The 19953-nt window shown below is 61.1% G+C and overlaps 1 protein-coding gene across 1 annotated transcript in view; it reads left to right on the top strand.

Annotated features, from left to right (window-relative positions):
* Positions 1–17656, top strand: part of FOXK1 (forkhead box K1) — a 62908-nt gene extending 45252 nt beyond the window's left edge. Inside the window, exons 2-9 of the mRNA XM_053213268.1 lie at positions 1461–1646; positions 11444–11600; positions 12155–12301; positions 12959–13152; positions 15095–15261; positions 15349–15633; positions 16454–16678; positions 17139–17656. Coding sequence (XP_053069243.1) covers positions 1461–1646; positions 11444–11600; positions 12155–12301; positions 12959–13152; positions 15095–15261; positions 15349–15633; positions 16454–16678; positions 17139–17407 — 1630 coding nt within the window. The 3' untranslated portion in view covers positions 17408–17656. The remainder of the gene's footprint in view (positions 1–1460; positions 1647–11443; positions 11601–12154; positions 12302–12958; positions 13153–15094; positions 15262–15348; positions 15634–16453; positions 16679–17138) is intronic.
* Positions 17657–19953: the final 2297 nt, after the last annotated feature.

Below are 19953 nucleotides of genomic sequence, written 5' to 3'. Positions count from 1 at the left end.
GCGGGAAACAGCGTCAGAATCCTCTCGTTCTGCTTTTAGGTTCGGAAATACAGACCTGGCGCCTGTGGGTCAGAGTCTTGGGAGTCTGCGGCCTGGCTGCGGGGTCTCCCCTCCCTTTGCCGAGACGCCCAGCCCCTTCGCTCAGGTGTCTCTGGAAGAATGGGTCCTGGCCGGTCAGGCCGGTTTGCTGCCGGTCTCCCCCGTGAGGCGCAGGCAGCTTGGCCGTTGGAGCAGATGCCTGCCTACGTCGCCGAGTCGTTTTCACGAGAAGCCGTCCTCCCGCTGCAAGGCTCAGGAGTACCTGTGGGCTCGCAGCGGGCCCGTTCGCGGCCTCACGTGGTCTCAGGACCTATGTTGACCTGTTCTTAAATCTCGCTTTTTAAAAACTACTTGAACTACTTTTGAGAGGAAAAGGGGGTGTCGGCCGCGTCCATGGCAGTTTGGAGGTGTATTTGCTGGGTAAACACCGGTACCGAGTCGGAAGTACGGCCGGAGGGGGCCAGCAGCCGGCTGGCGGTGGCCCGGCACCATTGCCCCCGGGGCGACCCTGACCCGCGCCCGAGCTGTGACTCGCTTGGCACGACGGGAGTGCCTTTCTGAGACTGTGGCGTGCGCGTCGGGGGTGGGAGCTCACGTGTGCCACCTCCAGCCCCCCCGCCGCACCCCCCGCTTTTCCCAAAGAGCCTTTTCTAAGCCGTTGCCACCGGCGAGACTGCCGCGGGGGTGTGCGGGCAGCCTGCTCTCCTTTGGCCCTTTGGGTCTTCGCTTCTGTTTGTGACTTGTTGAGGGCCCGTCCGTCTAGAAGGCAGAGGGCGCGCTGGATGAGTGATGTCTGGATTTTAAAGGCAGACGTTTCTCGGAAGGAGGCCACCCTGGGTTCCTGTGACACACACGCGCGCGGGGACACGCGGGGCTTGACTGGGATGCACGAGGCTGGGTTTGCTTGCGCGCAGTCACCTGCCGGCAGGAGAACCAGGGCCCAGAGTCCAGCCCACGGTCCTGTTTCTCTGTGAGGCTCCCGCCAGCCTGGGGAGGGGGCCCTGCCTCTTCTGTCACGCTTCGTAGCGTCTCGCAGCCGCAGCGTGGGCGTCTGTGTATCAGCTCACCGTGTGAACGGTGACCATGGCTTCTCAGTTTGTAGACAGGCGTTGTATGCGAGCCAGTGAACCCCCCTAAGGTCCCCCTGAGGCCATCCCAGGGGACGGGAGGTGGCTCTGTGTGTCTGAAGCTCTGCTGGGGACCCGTCGGGGTCTGTGTCTCTCTTCACACGTGCAGGGAAAGAAGAACCCGTGTCCGTGACCGCGACAGAAAGAGGATTTCTGGTTCGCTCTGTGAACCCAGAGTGACGGACGGTGGGGGCTCTGTTACTTGGCGATCCAGAACCCTCCCCGCCCCCCCCGACTCTCCGCCCTCCTCCGCATCTCTCCCGCGCTGACGTGTGCTTCCCCCTTCCTTTGCAGGTGCACCCTTCGGTTCCCTAGCACGGCCATCAAGATCCAGTTCACGTCGCTGTACCGTCAGGAGGAGGCCCCGGCGTCTCCCCTCCGGCCCCTCTACCCGCAGATCTCCCCTCTGAAGATTCACATTCCGGAGCCGGATCTCCGCAGCCTGGTCAGCCCCGTCCCTTCCCCGACCGGCACCATCAGGTGAGCGGCCTGCCCTGGCCTGTCTGCGGGCCGTGAGCCCTTGCCACGCGGTCCCCGCCACAGAACCAGGGTCCCTGCGCCCTGACAGTCTGTCTGGGAAAGAGCAAGGTGACACGGGTCACCCAGGTATCCTACAGCATCCTGTGTCTCTCTGGAAAGCGGGGCGTGGGTGGAAATTTTGAAACTATTTTAAGTGCGTCCAAGGGACCTGACTCCTTACAGAACTCTCTGGAGAATTCTCTCGTCTGGTGAGGGAGGAGTCACTGCCTCTTGACTCACTCTTTCAGGCGGCAGCCGTGTGGACTCAGGGCTTGCGTGAAAACAGGCACAGGTGTGAGTTCTTTAAAGACTGAAAACGTTGCGAAGTCGCCTGTGCGTACCAGGATTGGAACTTTGTTTTTCTCAATTTTATTGGTGAGGTTTCAGGATTCTCGTCCTTGGCGCGGTGCACAGAGGACCCTCGGAGGGAGGCCGTGAGGGATCACGCACAGAGTGGCGGGTTGGGCTCTCGACTCCCTGTGCCACTCAGGTCCTGCCCTCTGCTGTGTCGTCGCAAAGCCCAGTGAAAGACGTGTCTGAGGGTCACCGTTTAACACAGGTTGAATGAAGTACTTTGCTGCTTCATTAGGGACATTTTCAGCGAAACTCGCTTTCTTTTTCTTCTTTGCTGCGTGTGTGGCCCCAGAGGTGCAGTGACCCCCGTGTCCTCGGTGCCGTGCCTCGGCTCCCGCACCGGTACCTTCCCCTGCGGCTGCCACCTTGGTGACTGTGTCAGCCCTGGAAGGGGCAGGTTGTGGCTTCGTCTTGCTGCGAAGATGGTTTTGCTTTCACAGGCCTCCTGGCGGGGTCTCGGATCCTCAGGGGTGCCTCTGAGCCACACTTTGCAAACCGCCGCGGCACGGGCGGGCGCCCTGCTGTCCCGGCAGCCTTCCCTCACCATGCAGCCACACTCTGGCGGGCCTGGGTTCTGGAGCCATGTGCCGCTCGGCCTTCGTGTAAGAATCGTGCCCCACTTGCGCCTTCTGTCTTCCTGCTGGGACGTGTCGCTCGTAAGCTGGGAACCGTTTGCACTGAGCTGGCGTCGAGTGCGTTGCCTGCAGGGCCAGCGAGCAGGTGTGTCTTTCTCTTACAGAGAGGATGGTAGGGGCAGCGTTGAACCTGGCCTAGAACCCAAGGCTGGGACCTGAGTTCTGCTTCTGGCCACGTATCCAGCCAGCAGGAGCAGCGGGAGGGGGGAGTCTCTGAGGCCAGATCTGCAGGCTCGGGAGAACCATGTGTGTGTTGGGTCCTGTGTTTAGTGCCATCCACACCTGCCCCGTCTCAGCCTCGTCCTGCAGCTCTACAAGGAGGCTGCCTCTTCTTCCGCTCCTTCCAGCTTTCTAGAATGGCCCTATGGCCCCGTTCTAAAACCCACCATTGAGCGCGTGATCTCGTTGTTCTTTCAGACAGCTCATTTGAATTTAACCTAGAACGTGGGTTTTTTTCTTTAAAGTTGTTTTATTTTTGGGAGAGAGAGAGAGTGTATGAGCAGGGGAGGGGCAGAGAGAGAGAGGGAGAAAGAGAGAAAGTGAGACAGCCAACGGGGGAGGACAGAGGATCCAAAGCGGGCTCTGCGCTGACAGCAGCGAGCCCGATGTGAGGCTTGAACTTTCGGACTATGAGGTCATGACCTGATCCGAAGTCGGACACTTAACTGACTGAGCCCCCCAGGCGCCCCTAGAACGTGAGTTTTATGCTCCCACTACGAAAACGTTCCTACGCTTGCTCGTATGTATGTAGTTCATACCGAGATTTGAAAAGGTTACGGGCCGTGAAGTGACGTGGCCGCTTTGGGAAACAGACTGGCTCCGCCTCATAATGTACCACGTGACCCGGAGACTCGGTGGAGCGTGAGGTCCGGCAGACACTGCACACGAGGGCTCAGGGCACCGTGAGTCATAACAGCCCCAACGGGAAGACAACGCAGCTGTCTGTCAGCTGCGGAGTGGACAAGTACAACGAGGAGTGTCCTTACCGCGGAGCGTTACTTGGCCGCAAACAAGGAGCGAAGGACCGATAAGCTGGTATGACGCGGGTGGCCCGTGAAAACAGGCAGATGCAACATTGGCAGGAGACGTCTGGAACGGACGGATCTGGAGAAAACGGGGGGCTGCCGGGGCCTGCCACCTGTCCCGGGGTCCTTTGTGGGGTGACGGAAGTGCTTTGGAATTGGAGAGCGGTGAGGATTGCGCAGCGTGGGAACGGCGCTGCAAACCACTGAATTGTACGCTCCGGACGGGTGAATTACGTCTCCCTGACGCTGATACAGGGACGTAACATGGGCTGACGCCTCCACCCAGCCGCCCCTGACACAGCAGTGGGCATGGCGGCCGAGGGTGTTTCGCGCCCACGCTGCTGGCAGCTGAAGGCTGGTCCCGCCGTGGGGTCAGGCCGCGGAGGGCCTTGGGCGTCCGGCAAAACCAGAGCAGGCGGTGGGCGTGGGGTTGTTGATAATCAGTTCATAAGCCAGCCAAATGGATGCTTTCGAAGGAAGAAAAATGTGCTAGTTTGTACCTGGAGGGCTTCAGAAAATAGATGTATTTTCCAGTAGTGTTCCACATGAACGCAGTAGCCCCCCAGGGAAGCTATTCAAACCCGTGCGCTGACTTTGCTTCTGTGTCAGAAGGGAGGTGGTCCCTCTGGGAGCAGTGGAGCGGTTAAGACAGGCTCCTGAGGGGCCGGTCCTGGGCTGGGCCCCGGTGGCTGTGTCCCCACCCCCCAGGAAAGACTGCTTCTCTTTTTCATCTGGCAGGATATTTGGGGGAGAAAGTGGTCACTTTGGGACTGGCCCTCTCCGTTTTTGGCCTATGAAGTATCACAGAAAGGATTTCTGTTTACATTCATTTATCTCAGCGCCGCGGAATCCAATGGAGTGTTTAGAAACCTTGGGGCCCTTGTGGTTTCGCTAGCCAAGATCCTGTTCAACTTTGGCCAGTGCCGGGGTGGAGCCTCATGTTTACAAACACCAGCCACCCTTCCCCTCCTCCCTGGGACGCCCCCTCCCTGCAGCTGTGGGGGGGGGGGGAGGGGGAGGGGACGAGGCTGGGGGCTGTCAGCCTGGGGCCCCGAGTGAGCGGCCGAGTGAGCAGCCGAGTGAGCAGCCGAGTGAGCAGCCGTCACAGCCCCCATCCCTCCTGACAGCACAGCGGGAGGAGAGGTTCCTCTTCTCCTAGTTTGGTGTGCCTGTGTCCCGCTCTCCTGCCATTGGCCTGTGTGCCTGGATCCCCGCCCGCCCAGGCCGCCTGGGGGCCTCTGTTTGGGTTGCTTTCCTCCCTGGACCTGGTTTTCTAGCACCCTGCCCAGCCAGAGCCCCTGTCTCCTCCAGGGTTTTCCGAGTGGAGTGGCGAGAGGCAGTCCCTGTAGGAACGTTCTCGATTCTTGCTAATAAACAGCCCCTGCCCCGCCCTCTGGACCCCGCCTGCCTTCCTTTCTGTTTGGCCTTTTTCTGCTTCCCTCCCCACCCCCCTGCTGGCTAGGGGGTGTGGTGCGCCTGTGGTTGGGTTTTTGCTTTGTTTTTGGGCGTTTGTTTGTGTTGTGTGGGGTGGCTTTTTTTTTTTTTTTTTGTGCTGATGTACTCCACCCAGAAAATGAATGAAGCTCTTTGAAATAAATTCTGCTGTCTTCAGCAACATTTTATTGACTTTTTTTTCTGCTTTGCAAAGAAGTGGTGTTTTCAGGAGAAATTGGTTAATCATTTTCTGGGTTTTACAAAGCGAGAGACCAATCTAAAAAAGGCTCTCAGAGTTGAGTTTTGGGGAACGTGCCCACCAGAAGCCAGAGAAAAGGCAGCGCAGGAGGAGAGGGGCTGGTCTTCGCCTAGAGCCAGCCTCAGGAGCTGTCCCTTTAAGAAGGCGCTTCTTGAACTTTTTCAAGGTCGAGACGGAAAACCAGAGCAGTTTGTTTTGTGGAGACTGGCGGAGTCTAAGCTGCTGCTTTCAGAACGAAACCACCTTTAACCGTGGTCTTCGATCGCCAGTCCACCTTGTCACTGGATAGAGCTCGGCCGCTCTCCGTCCCCGGGAGAAAGGCAGACTCGGGCCCTTCCTTGGGGTGACGTTTCCTGCGTCAGGGTCACAGTCGGTCACGGCTTGTCGCCACAGCCTTTGCACGTGCTCCGGCACGACCTGCGGATGAGTGTGGCTCTCCACTCAGGCCAGCAGGGATCCTGGCCCACCGGTCGGGGAGCCCTGTCCTCTGTGGCCCATCTGGAGGCCACTTGACCTCCGAGCACCTGTACCTGTGAACCTCACACCCCCACCTTTCCCTGTCTGAAAACTCCAGGGAAATAAAACTGGTTCATCCACACAGAAAGGTGGGCCTTCCCTGTACTTTATGTTTTCCCTTTTGCCGAAATCTGGGCCAGGGTGTGTTTGGGCTCCAACATGTCGAGAGAAAGTTCTTGTCTTTCCCAGGGTGGCCGTTTCCCGGTTCTCAGGGGGGGCCCTTTGAAGGTTCACGCTTAATCCCGGCCCCAGCCGGCTGTGTGCATAAAGGCTGGCTGTGTGCATAAGGGCCGTGTGCATAAGCGGCCTGCTGTGCTGCTGCTCCCGCGGGCACGTGACCTGGGGACAGGGCCCTGCCCAGGCCTCACATGCTGGGAAGCAGGAAGCGGGAAGGACCTGGAGGCCTGGAGCTGAGGGGGACGTGGGGGTGGCCTCCCTGCAAGGTCCGCTCGAGCCGGGCCGCCCCTGGGACGTGCACACCTAGTTAAGTCCCGGCCGAGGAGCAACTCAAGCCGGTTCGCTGACTGGGCACCAGGGCAAAACGCACTGCAGAAACCAGGCAGGCCCTTGAAGTCGCCTCCCAGGACTTCACAGCGTTGCGTTTACCTTAATCGCTAAGACGGGTCTCAGAAGCTGGCCTCTGTGGATTTTCTTCGCCGGTTCTTTCACTTCTTGCAGATTACAGCAATGCCGTGTAAGCGTCACGCGGAGCTCAGACATCTCAGGGAGCGCAGCTTCCCCGCACTGGCGCTCCCGGGACGGGGGCGCGGCGTGCACCTGCTCCAGACGTTCTCATGGGGGCTGCTGTCGGTCGGTCCTCCCCATGAAGGCCCCATGCAGCCCAGTGTCCTCCGCACGACCTTTTCCCCTCTCGCGCCGGATCTTGGGAGCCTTTCCGCGTCGCCACACCGCAGTGGCCGCATGTGAGTTCCCTCCTGGGCGGCATCCGAGCCCTTTCCGGTGTCCTCCTCTCAGGGGCCGCACCGCGGTGGTCTCGCGTTCCGAGTCATCTGCGCATCTTACGCCGAGGCAGTGAATTTCTCAGATTTGGTTATTTTGTTTAAGGTACGCTGTTCGGGGTGCCTGGGGGGCTCAGTTGGTTGAGCATCTGACTTTTTTTTGTGTGTGTGTGTTTATTCATTTCTGAGAGGGTGGGGGAGGGTGGGGCAGAGGGACGGAACCCCAAGCAGGCCCCACACTGTCGGCATGGAGTCTGATGCAGGACTCGAACTCGTGAACCGGAGCCGAAGTCAGACGCTTCTCTGACTGAGTCGTCCAGTGCCCCGGTTGAGCATCTGACTCTTGATTTCAGCTCAGGTCATGATCCCAGGGTCGTGAGATCGAGCCCCACGTCAGGCCCCGTGCTGAGCGTGGAACCTGCCTAAGATTCCCTCTCTGCCTCTCTCTCTGCTCCTCTCCTGCTTGAGTGCACACCATCTCTCTCTCTAAAAAAAAAAAAGTGAAATAAAATAGGCTCTTTAAGAGTCACGAGCCATAAGATTTTAATAACAGTAATGAAAACAGGAACTGTTACCGACGCTCACGCCAGGCGGCTGAGGGCTGGACGCGCGTCTGCCCTTCGTGTCCACCATGACGCTGGGAGACCCAGGCGCTGCCGTCCCCGCTCACAGATCAGAAACCGAGGCCCAGCAGACTGTGTACGGCGGGCGAGCATGGTGTTTGGCTGGTGCCCGCAGGGATGGTGCCGGCACTAACTGATTTCCGTTAAGCTTTCAAAAAGCCGGTTTTTATCCGGGGAGGACGTGAGGTGGCAGACGAACTGAAGCGTTCCGCACGTGGTGACAGGAGCACTGGCCTGGCCTGGCCCACCGCGGTGGCACCGTCGTGGCCATCCTGCCCCCACCCCGAGCGCCCTGCCGGTTTGCTTACCTCTGCGTGGTCCGCGACGCGGCTCTCTTGGCTTCTCGGGTTTCGGCGTGTGCCGCGTTGACCTCCTAGCTGGAAATCGGGGTTCTGTCCTGCCTGCCCGCCCCGTGCTCCCGAGAAGATGACACCAGGGCTGTGGGTGCAGTGGGCAGCGGTGCTTTCCGAGTGGGCCGGTGGCAGCTCCAGCGCCCACCGTGCCCTGTCTGGACGTTGGCGGTTCTGCCGGGAGTTTGTGTCTGGTGCTGTCTCCACGTCCCTGTGCCCAGCACGGCCACCCTCTGCCCCGCGCCGCCCTCACACCTGCCGGGTTCTTCCTCAGGAGCCCGGGCTCCCTCTGCCTGGAGAACGTCCCCCGGTTGCTTCCTGGGAAGGGGTACAGGACAAGTAAATGTAGGAAATCATCGTTTTTCTTGGTTGTGCTACGGGGAGAATTCTCAGTGGGACACATTCTTCCCTCGGAATTTAAAGTCATTTTCTGGCTTTGAGTGTCGCTGTTAACGAGTCCGGTGCCCCTCTGCATGCTGACCCTTTTAGACCCGACGTCTGCCCTCTGAGCGCAAGAGTCCGTGGGTCCGTGACGACCTTACTGTTTCCAGGGGGCCTCCGCTTGTGTCCTTACCCCCTCTCCCGCCAGCTTCCTGGAAGGCTCTCCCCTCCCATCCTTTATTGAGCTTCCTTTTATCCTCTTTTTAAGATTTTAAGAGCGTTTCCTTGCCCCTCGAAAGTGCCTTAGCAGCCTTCCCACCGCTCGTAAATGTGGTCTGTGCTTTTCTGGGGATGAGGTCAGGGCCTCGCTCCACATCCTTCCATGTGCGGACATCCTGGGCTGACCTCCTGTCCGGTTGGTCTTTCTCAGCTTGAATTCTTACCGCCACAGTAAGATGCATTTTCCCATCAGGCTGTTCCTTCTTTTCCAGTATTTGTAAACATAGGACGCAGTGTCATCAGCAGCTGTGACCTGCGTGGTCACAGAGGTCCCCAGGCCTGGGCTGTCAGAGCCAGTCTGGGTTTGCCCTGGCGAGACAGCGGCCCCAGTCCAGGGTGGCCGCCACTCAGCACCTTAAGTCTCTCTCGCCTGAAACAAAAATGTGACTCAGGAGCACTTTTCCCATAAGAGGGGGGTCGACGAGCCCTGGACTGAAATGCGCACTCAGCCTCATTTCCACCCTTAATCTCGGGAACAACAGACACTTGTTTTACGTGACGCCTGGCAGGTCACGGCTGCTGGGACTCCGCTGCTGCTCTCCGGGGCTCAAATTCAGATGTCCCAGGTTCCTGGGCAGCTGGGGACACCCCCTCACCGCACCAAGGGAGCAGTTCTTTGCTGAAGTCTGGCATCCGAGGAGGGCCCCACCGCGTCCTCTCTGTCCCGTCCCCTCTAGAGATACACAAGTGCGTTCATACTTTAAGAACTTTTTCCAGGGCCCCTGGCTGGCTCAGTCGTAGAGCACACGACTCTTGATCTGGGGATCATGAGTTCAAGTCCCATGTTGGGCCTGGAGCCTACTTAAAAAAGAAGGAGAAGAAGAAGAATGCTTTCCAGATTTTGCGAGCAGTCAGGGAGATTTTCAGTGGGGTAGGCTCCAGCTCTGGTATGGGGCTCGGAATGTTTGGGTGGGTTTCCCCAGGGTGGGAGCCTTGCTTTAAGCCCAGGCCCCCAGGCCCCCACCCTACACCTGCCCCTCTGAGGCCTATCCTTGAACTGAACTTTGCTCTGCCTGAGGCCTCCCTAGGCTCACGTGGCCTCTCTCTGTCGTCCTTCCCTTCAGATGGCGGTGTGAGATCAGGGCAGCCGGGTACCAGGCACAGCCCTCTCGGCCGAGGCGGCCTGCGGGGACAGCTGATTGGGGCTCACGGAGAAGCTAGCTGCTCTGAGGCCGCAGGGCTGTGCACACAAACACACGTCCGCCTGGGACGGGCCTGCTGGGCAGCTCTGGGCCAAAACCTGCCCCTCTGCGTGCCCCCAGGAGCGCTGGCCAGCACGAGCCGCCGGGCGCCGTAGAAAGTGCTACGGGGCCACCCCCACTTCTCCTTTCCGTGAGCCTGCTTTTGCTACCCTATACGTCACTTCCATTTGCAATCATTCTTTGGTGAATGACAGCCTTTTCTCTGAGTTCAATGCAAGTTTTCTATAGTCTTTTACAAAACGGTGACTTGGGACGGGCGGCGGGAGCCCTTGTGCCTAAGCCCACGGGCCGCTGTGTGTCCTCTCCGCTGTGAGGGCGGCACGCGGTTATGGGTCCACCAGCCACCCGGTCGGGTGTGAATCTGTGTCCGGGAGGTATGTTTCCGGGTCTCGTCCCTCGTGCTCTGGAAGAAGATGCACCGTTTGGCTTTATTTGCGTTCAGGTCCAGACGGGGCGTGGAGTGTGTCTGGGAATGACGCAGGGTTGATGGGGCTGCCTTTGGCGGGTGCCTTCTGTGCTGCCGCACCGTTTGGCAGAGTGCAGGGCAGAACCTTCGGGAAAAGTCCTCACGTCAGGGTTGCGTGACCGCTGAACCACCGCCTGGTGCCATGTGGGGTGACTGTATTTGAGCAGCTGGGTTTCGAGTATGTGAACGTGGCACCAGTGACATCCTTTGTCTTCCCCTCATGCCTCATGTTGTAAGTTTGGGGTTTGTGTATTTGGTTCCAAATTCAATTAAGAAAAAGTTGCTTTTTTTTTAATTGTTTCCTGCCTTTACCAAAGGGAGACAGACCCGTAAGCCGGTGGTTGCTGTCCTGGGCCGGGGGGAGGAGGAAGGTTCTGGACACTGAGGGGCAGGACACTTGGGCAGGGAAATGGGGCAGAGCACATGGTGTGTGTTCAGAAAACTGGGGCCTTCTGGATGGTTCCTACTGGGGTACTGGCTTTGCAGGAGCTCTCCTGAAGCCGGGGGCCCGTCCGTGGTCTGGTCAGGTCCCAGCAGGGGCACCTTTACCTGGGCTTGTCACCCGCTCCCAGTGTCATTTGTTGCCTCTGAAAATTTTATAACAGAACTGGTTTTCAAAATGAGAATGTTGTTGTAGTTTGATAACCAAAGTCCACCTTGTTCACAAGAGCACTAGACCAGAGCCCGCCGGTGAGCTGGGCCGGACGGGCTCCAGCAAGGAAGCGGCCGGGGGCCCTGCAAGCCACTCGGGACCCGCCAGGAACGAGAGTGGCCTTGGGCCATAGGTGGTTCCACTCACAGCCGACGTGAGTGACAGAGGTCGAAGCCGTGGCCGTGGCTCCGGAGGAACTGGGGAGGGCCCGACCGAGAGGTGCTCACACCCTCTCTGAACGCCACAGCTCCCCAGCCTTTGCCCACAGCGCCCTCGTGTGGGCCCGTGAGCGCCCGACAGCAGCCACGGGCAGGGTCAGCCCGGCTGTCTGCAGTGGGGACGGGGGCCACCCGGTGGCCGTCCCGGAAACCTGCCCATCAGGGCCCACAGCTGCCCACCGCAAGCAGAAACTGCTGCTACGCTGGCTGTGCGTGGACACGAACTGTCTCTGGTCACACTTGGTCCAGCCTTTATCAAAGGGGAGGTGCTTTGTCACATGACGTAGAGAAGAAAGGGGTCAGAGTTTCTGTCCCCCTGCATCACCCAGGTAGGTCCTGAGATCCTGCACCTCCAGCCGTCCTTTTCGGGGTCAAGAACTTAGGACGTGTCATTTCTCTCCGCAGCGTTCCCAACTCCTGCCCGGCCAGTCCACGCGGAGCGGGGTCCTCCGGCTACCGCTTTGTTCAGAACGTGACCTCAGACCTGCAGCTGGCCGCAGAGTTTGCCGCGAAGGCCGCCTCAGAGCAGCAGGCGGACGCGTCCGGAGGGGACAGCCCTAAGGTCTCGGGACTCACGGCGCATGTGGCCACGCGGCGGCCGGGCGCGGGGCACGGAGCGGGCGCGGAGGCGCCGGCGTGAAAGCGAGGCGCCCCCAGGGGGGACGGGACGCTGCGGGAATAGCCCGCTTGCTGGCGGCACGTTTGGGCACCGTGGGAGCTGCTCTCTCCCGCCCTGCACCCCCTTACTGTTCACCCTCGTCCCATCTGCCCGTGACGGGATGGCTTCGGGGTGTTAACTTAATTAGTCTTTGAGGAAAAATGACAAGTTTTTCCTTACAGCTGTGTATCTTGGCTCATTCCCGTCTGATACCTGTTTTGAAATCCTTTTGTAGAGGAAGTGAGAGATTTCTGCGTCTTCCCTCCGTGGGGCAGGCGCGGGCACTGCTCGCTCGTCGGGGAAGTGGGTGGCGGTCGCTGGGACGGGGCTAGGCGGGCACGCCGTAGCCGTGGGTCCGTGTGGGAAGGGCGCCCTGCCGGAGGGGCCGTGGGCGGCCGGGGCGTGGACGCCCTTCTGGAGCCGCCGACGTGCTGACCACGTGCTGCCTGTCTCCTCAGGACGAGTCGAAGCCGCCGTACTCCTACGCTCAGCTGATCGTGCAGGCCATCTCGTCCGCGCAGGACAGGCAGCTAACACTAAGCGGCATCTACGCCCACATCACCAAGCATTACCCTTACTACCGGACGGCTGACAAAGGCTGGCAGGTGAGGCCTCGAGCCCAAGAAGCCGGGCTCTGGGTCCGCTGCCCCGGAACAAGGGCGCCCACGGGCGGGTCGTGTTCTGAAAGCCCGAAAGCGGTACAGGGGTGTCCTCATCGGTGACCTGTGGTCTGTCTCCAAAGAGCCACAGCCCCTGGGAGTCGAAATAGTCTTCTTTCCCTCCAACGGCCAGAGCAGGGAGGGGCGATACGTATGCCTTGTTACGTTTTCACGCTGACCACCCCTCGTAGTCCCGAGCTACTTTGGAAATGGGTGCACACGTGGGCCCAGACGGCGGCCCGCGTGCACGGGGACCGTCAGACCTAACTTAGCTGTGTCTCACTTGTTTTGCCCCCGGTCGCTGTTTCCCGCTGGCTACTTGATTTAGTACAGGTTTCAAACTTGACATACGCCTGGCCTATGGCTTGTCTCTCTGTTTCACTTTTTCTGGAAAGAATGCTGTGCTCGATTTTGATAGAAAAAAAACTACCACCGTGCCTTTGCACTTGCCAGTAAAACACAGTTACCTTGCCGGCCTGTGGAGCGCCCTCGCTGGCATCACCTCCGGGCCGTCCCATCATCTTTGGTCTCGTGTCTGTTGCGTTCACATACGGAGTTTGTTTTGCTGCGTGCTAACTGGCGAATGTTTCTACTTGTCCACAGAATTCAATCCGACACAACCTCTCTTTGAACCGCTACTTTATTAAAGTCCCTCGTTCCCAGGAGGAGCCTGGGAAGGGGTCTTTTTGGCGGATAGACCCCGCCTCAGAAGCGAAGCTCGTGGAACAGGCATTCCGGAAACGGAGGCAGAGGGGCGTCTCCTGCTTCCGCACCCCCTTCGGGCCGCTGTCGTCCAGGTAAGCCTCCGGGCTGTCCCTCGGTCAGAGGCCAGCTTCCACAGACGGCTCATCACAGTAGCGTTTTGGGTACTTTAAACTTGTCACCTGTATTTCTCGAGCGAGACTGTCTGAGGACTGGTGAGGTCTGTAACAGCAGAGTGAGTGGACAGCTCGCTGCCCCTCTGACCTGTCAGCTCTCAGCAGCCAACACTGTGACCGAAGTAGAAACTGGAACAAAGGCGATGGTCACGTTGGTGAGGTCGGAATTCGGGACGTTTGAACGGAGCTCAGATTTTCCGGATCCCACGTTGCTTGGTAGGAACGTGGAGACAAATTCTGTGAGAGTGACAAGGGTTAGTTTGTGGGGAGAGTACCACAGGCCCAGCCATGGAAACATCAGCCGCCCTTGTCCCACGCTTCCGCGGCCAGAGACAACGGGGGCGGTCGGGTGCGTCCTCTCCTCCAGGCCTGTCCCGGCTTCCGGGGCTTGCTGGCCACGACCGGTGCCCCCCAGGCTTGTGGGAGCATCACCCCGACCTCCGCCTGCATCATCCCACCCTGTTCTCCCCGGGCGCGTGCGTCTAAAGTGCCCCTTTGAGGGCTCCGGTCACTGAGCTGGGGACCATCCTAGTGACTTCATCCAACTCCGTCACCTTCGTAAAGAGCTGACTCCAAGCAAGGCCCCCTTCTGAGGCACTGGTGGTTTCTGGGGACACAGTTCAAACCCTAGCAGTGACCAGCACTACGTTTCACTTGTAGATGAGCCCGTCCGCCAGCTGGGGCAGTGGTTACGGGGCTGGCCTTTTGCGCCCAGCACTGCCCGGAAACCCCGATAAGGAGTGTCTGTGGGAGGGCGTGGGGCGGGCCTGCCCCAGGGTCACCCTGGGAGTTAGGGACGCCACCTCGTGACACGGCACAGGGGAGTGGCAGGCGGGAAACCCTCAGGCCGGGAGGGCAGCCCAGCACGGCTTCTGCATGAGCTGTGTGTTACAGAGAGGGGGGCCTCTCGTGGCTGCAGAGCCCGGGTGGCCGAGGAGGGAGGCAGCGGGTGTGTTTGTGCTGGGTGGGAGGCGGGCAGGAAGCAGGGTGAGCTTGGTGCAGGGTAAGGTCCTGCTAGAGAGGGCTGACGACCGTCACAGTCTCGGGGACTGGGAGGGACCCAGGCCGACTACCAGTTGGAGCATGGGAATGAGCAGACAGGGTCCAGGCCTGGGTTGGAGTCAGACGAGCCAGCTGGCAGGTGGGAGAAGCAAGGAAGACTGGGGGCCCGGGGCGGGGGGACAGGGTGCCAGGTCCGTGCCCGGGGAGACCAGGGTGCCGCTCACGAGGGAGTTTATGGTGATAAATGAATGCAGAGTGAAGGCCACTGTGTCCCCCAGCTGCACCCAGGCAGTCCCGTCGTCCTGCCTCTGAGGGTCTGTGTTGACCCTGTGACTCAGCTCGCGGGACGTGAGTCCCCGTGCTGCATAGCCGGTCCTGGGCCAGCCTCACTGGCAGGAGCCGGACGGGATCGCCGTTTTCGAACCAAGAGAACAGTGGCGGAGGGAGCAGCCTTTCCTGCGAGATGAATAGCCTGTAGGTGTGTCCTCTGTCCTGGTGGGGGCTTTGTGCCCATCCCAGCAGAGCTCGTGATTTTAACACGGAACACTGAGCCACTTTTGCGGAAGCCTGGCGGGTCCCTTTCAGGAAGTAAATGCTCTGGAGCGTGGCTTTTGCCGGGAAGCCACGAATAACGTGGCGTCCTCCCGTTCGCTGGGTTCAGGGCCCGGTTGCCTTTCCGTGTATCGGACAGCATCGTTGTTGGTGTTGGAAACTCTCCGCAAGAACAGAAGAGCGTCAGGAAAAGCTGGCGCAGGTGACGTGTGAGACGCGGATGCACCGACGTTCACGTTCAGATGCCGTCTTCGTTCCTCGCCCCGCGTGCTTACCGCCGTGCTCCGTTCTCTCGTTGCTTCCGTAGGAGTGCTCCAGCCTCGCCCACCCACCCTGGGCTGATGTCCCCTCGCTCTAGCGGCCTGCAGACCCCAGAGTGCCTATCTCGAGAGGGCTCGCCCGTTCCGCACGACCCTGACTTCGGGTCAAAGTTAGCTTCTGTTCCAGAGTATCGGTATTCCCAAAGCGCACCCGGTAAGAGTGGTTTGGGGCCTTTACGTGACGTGGCGGAAGTGGGCCTCACGTGCGCCGGCTCAGCGGCCGTGCTCCTCCTCCGTGCAGGTTCTCCCGTCAGCGCCCAGCCGGTGATCATGACCGTGCCTCCCCGACCGCCCAGCCTGGTTGCCAAGCCCGTTGCCTACATGCCCGCGTCCATAGTGACGGCACAGCAGCCCTCCGGCCACGCCATCCACGTCGTGCAGCAGGCTCCCCCTGTCACCATGCTCAGGGTGGTCACCACGTCCGCCAGCTCCGCCAACGGGTACATCCTCGCCAGCCAGGCCTCGGCGGGAGCCGCCCACGAAGCGGCGGGCACAGCCGTGCTGGACCTGGGAAGCGAGACAAGAGGTGAGGCAGTCATGTGGTCCCCGGGCCGGGCTGGTGCCCGGAAGGTCGCCCGTCAGCCTGGGCTACGAGGCTGAAGGCCCGCGTGCTGGGGACACGCGCTCCCTCCGGGGGCCGAGGGTTCTCAGGCTGCTCCTCCTTGTCTCCCTGCTGCGGGTTTCTTGGGGAGCGTGTCCTTGTAAATCCGTGCTGTTTACCCTCCTCGGCGGTCGTGCCTTCGGGTGTATGTGACCCCGAGGAAACGGTGCGGGGCTGTGGGGCTTGAGGCTGTGGCCGGGGTCGGGGGGTGGGGGGGCATTGCTCTGGGGCCCCCGGTGGGGAGTCCTTGGAAGTCGCTTAAAAACCGCTACAGGTTCCTACGGGAGGCATGTTGGGCCCAAGGAATAACAGGTGCTCGCGAATGCAGCCCGTGGCATGGAAGATGCTGGCGGGAGCCTGACTCCGGGGCCTCCTTCTTGTGGCCCCCACGCCTATTGATCGCGGTCATAACGACAAAGGCGTTTTGGGGAAGGACGTCTGTGACTCCAGATGCAAACCTTTTCGTTCCAGATGATACCGTCTCTTCGTCTGTTTTTATGTTTCGGGTTGGTTAAAGTTCAGGCTCCGGCAGTGTTTTTCTAAAACCCTATTCATCGTTTTTCTCGTTTCAAATGTATTTCGTCGGTAGGATTTTTCTTTTGAGAAAAGTGTTTTCCCCAGCGCCGATGCCTTAAAGCCGCAGTCCAATCCCCCCGTAAACAGACTTCCTGCCGCGGCTCGCGTGGGCATGGGCGTGGGCCGCCGTGGCGGACCCGCGGGGTTCGCACACACTGTATTCCTGCAGGCCTGGAGGAGAAGCCCACCATCGCCTTCGCCACCATCCCCGCCGCTAGCCGCGTCATCCAGACGGTAGCCAGTCAGATGGCCCCGGGGGTCCCCGGCCACACGGTCACCATCCTGCAGCCAGCCACTCCGGTGACCATCGGGCAGCACCACCTACCGGTCCGGGCCGTCACTCAGAACGGGAAGCACGCGGTCCCCACCAACAGTTTAGCCGGCAGCACTTACGGTGAGGCCCTGCCCGGCCCCTGCCCCTCTGCGCCCGGTCGCTCTGCGCGGAGCGCCTGCCGTGCGAGAACGGTCGATCCCTCTGTGCCCTCGGCGCGGGGGGCTTGCCGGTCAGGCCGGGGCCGGCACCCTGCCGAAGGCAGAGTCCTCACGGCCCAGCGCTCACACCCCACATGGGGTCGGAAAATAGACGGAGGTGGGCGGCGAGTCCCGGCGGGAACTGAAGCAGGGGTGCAGCTGCAGGGAGGGGGCGGGGGCCCCGGGCGTCCGCAGAGATCAGCAAGAGGAGGGCCCCCAGGCGAGAGCAGGGTCAGGTCGGGGAGGGCGCGGCCCTCGAGGCCCAGCTGACGAGGGGCCGGGATCCGGGTGCCCGCGTGGTCGGCCCGGCCCTCCCGCAGCGGCTCCCCGTGTGCCGCTCTCGGCCGTTCGCCAACGCGCACCTCTCTTTCCTCCGCTCCCAGCCCTCACCAGCCCCCTACAACTCCTGGCGGCCCAGGCGAGCTCATCCACGCCGGTGGTGGTCACGCGGGTGTGCGAGGTGGGGCCCGAGGAGCCGGCGGCGGCCGCGGCCACCACCGCCACCGCCCCGGCCACCGCTGCCTCCGCCGCCTCTTCCACCGGGGAGCCCGAGGTCAAAAGGTCGCGCGTAGAGGAGCCCAGTGGGACTGTGACCGCGCAGGCCGGGGTGATCACAGCCGCCGGCCCGCAGGGACCCGGAACCGGGGAGTGAAGACGCCTGCCTACGGGCCGAGTGGGACGCTCGCCATAAGGGATTCTGGAGCCAGGCCCTGACCGCCGACCCCCCTGCCGCTTGCGGACCGCGACAAGAAGGCTCCACGGTGACCTGCGCACGTGCCAAACGGACAGGACGGTCTCGGCCTCCACTCGCACCTGGACGCACTCGTCCTCCCTGTTCTGTCTCCTGCCCCTGCTGTGGTTTAAAACAAAACACATAAACAAGTTCAGACCGCTGATTGTATGATTCGGGAATTGTTTGTTTTTATTTCCTTCTCTCCTGGGCCCGTGGCCGAGGGCGTGGGGGACGAGGCCGCGGCCCGGCGCCTGGAGGAACGGATCACGGGCAGACTTAGCCGCGAGCAGAGGCGAGGCTGCCGGAGCACCCGTGGCCCCCGGAGGCCCAGACGGAGGCCGTCGTGCGAGGGAGGGGACGGCAGCGGCACGGGTCCTCTCTGCGGCGGATTGGGAGTGCGCAGGAGAAAGGCAGGAGCGTCCCGTGGGGTTTTCTCCCTAAAGTAGCGACACAGAAAGCATTGGCATTAACCTGGGGTGTGGGGCTCAGGCTTGGCTTTCTTATTTTGTTGCAACGGTGGGATTCAGGCTTCATCTCAAATCTGAGATAAACACGGAAGGAAGCAGGTGTCTGTGAGGTCTGTGTCTGTGGACAGCGTGACGGCCGTAGGCCTGGGCTTCTTACTGGCATTAATCCTGTGACGAGTCAATCCTGCCGCTCTGTCTGCTAACTTCAAGAAAGATCGACGGTCTCCCAGACTGGCTGGCGTTCGGGGCGGAAAGCTCTGTGGGCGGGAGCAGCCGAGGGTCCTCGTCCAGAGGCCCCGAAACCGGGAATCGGCGAGCCCTGTGTCCTCCGCGGGCCCGAGGCCCCGGTGCCTGGATGCCGTGGGATGCACAGTGCTGGCGGCGCCTCTCGGATACCGTCAGCAAGTGGTGGTCGCTTTACCACCCGACACGTACCTCCTGCTGTAAGTCAGGCCGTGTCCTGTGCCCGCAGCGCCGGGGCCACACCGCCCCTGTGCTCGGCTCTTGCTGCCTCCATCGGTCTTGCCTGCGACCTGGCCGCGTGACCAGCGAGTGACGCCAGGCTCCCCGGGACCGAGGCCCTGCGCTCACAGACGCCCCGTGCCTCCTGGAGCCGTCACCACAGCCGGAGGTGAGGCCGCCGCACTCCTGGTTTATAGCCCAGTTTGGGGTCCACGTTCTAGCTCTTCAGCTCCTCTCGGAGAACATTCTCAGGAAACGTCAAGTGGTCTGTGAAAAGCGACTCTAAACTTGGCCGGCCGCCCCAGCACTGGTCTTTCTGACGGTGGACACCGGGCCCTGCACAGAAGTCCAGCAGGAACAGTTTTTCTTCCTGGAAGTCACCTGCCCTCAGCATCGGTCTCCAACCAGCAAAGCTGCCTCCCCAGGCCCCCGCCCCAGCGGCAGCGACAGGGAGCGAGCTCGGCCCCTAAAGCCCCCGAGAGAAGGAGCGGGCCTGGTGGGCCGGGTCAGGCGCCAGCTCGGAGCGAAGGAGAAACCGCAGAACAGTCTCGAGGCCGTTCAGGCAAGACGGGCTTATGTGCCAAGCGTGGCCGGGCCATGGCCGGGGCGGGCGGACGGGCTCTGTCTCACTGCCGTGGTCGTCAGTCGCCGAGGACAAATACAGAGTGTCCTCCCGTCCGGCCTGTGACACCTGGTCCGACATTCTTCAAGCCCCAAACCGCTCGTGTCTGTGGCACCAACTTCAACTGGGAGAGAAGCTCTTCTGTGAAGTCCCCACCCACTGCCTCCGGTGACACTGAGGTGGAAGTGGCCGGGAGTGCCGTCCTCGGCGATGGGAAACCGCACTCTGTTCCGCGTTGGCGATTTCTGTTTCATAAACTCTGTCCTTTGCCGCAGCGTCTGGTGTGTGCGTGAGAGGGCAGGTGGGGTGGTGGGCGTTGCACAGGCAGTCTGCCCCTTGCGAGGGCCTCACCTGGGAGGATCCGAACCCAGGGCCTGCCTTCAGGTCGGCTGTCAGGAGGTCCTGCCGAGGGGACTGTATCTGCTCACCGGCCGGCAGGACGGCCCCAGGTTTGCCCCCGTGGGAACGCTGGGCCGGCAGCCTGCACGGGACACGCAGGACAGCGTGGGCGCGGAAGAGCCTCGGGCCTTCGCCAGGTCTGGTGAGTCTGGCACCGACCCTTTGCTTGCCCGGCTTTGGAGACGCTTTGGTTTCCGTTCATTTTTGGTGATGACCCACCCCATGTTCGGGCAGTGGTTCCAGGAGAGGGAAGACGAGAGAGGGCAGGGTGTCCATCGGTGGGTTCTGCCTCGTGGGGAGCTCACGGGACTGAGAAGGGCAGGGCTAGGCATTGGGGGAGCTGCCCGTCCGGGCTCACAGACGGTGGGCATCTGGGTGGGTTCACGGTCCTCTGACCCAAGAGCGGGCCTGCTCCTGCCCACCCTTGGCCTGGGACTGGTGGCCGGAAGGCTGAGGGCAGCCTGCACCTGGGGACCAGATGCACCTTAGAGTGAAAAGGTCGTTCCGTGCCCCCG

Source organism: Acinonyx jubatus, chromosome E3 (assembly GCF_027475565.1).
Source record: "Acinonyx jubatus isolate Ajub_Pintada_27869175 chromosome E3, VMU_Ajub_asm_v1.0, whole genome shotgun sequence".
In the NCBI taxonomy this organism is placed as follows: domain Eukaryota; kingdom Metazoa; phylum Chordata; class Mammalia; order Carnivora; family Felidae; genus Acinonyx; species Acinonyx jubatus.
Note: the sequence above shows the minus strand (reverse complement) of the source record. Positions and strands in the feature narration are given on the sequence as shown.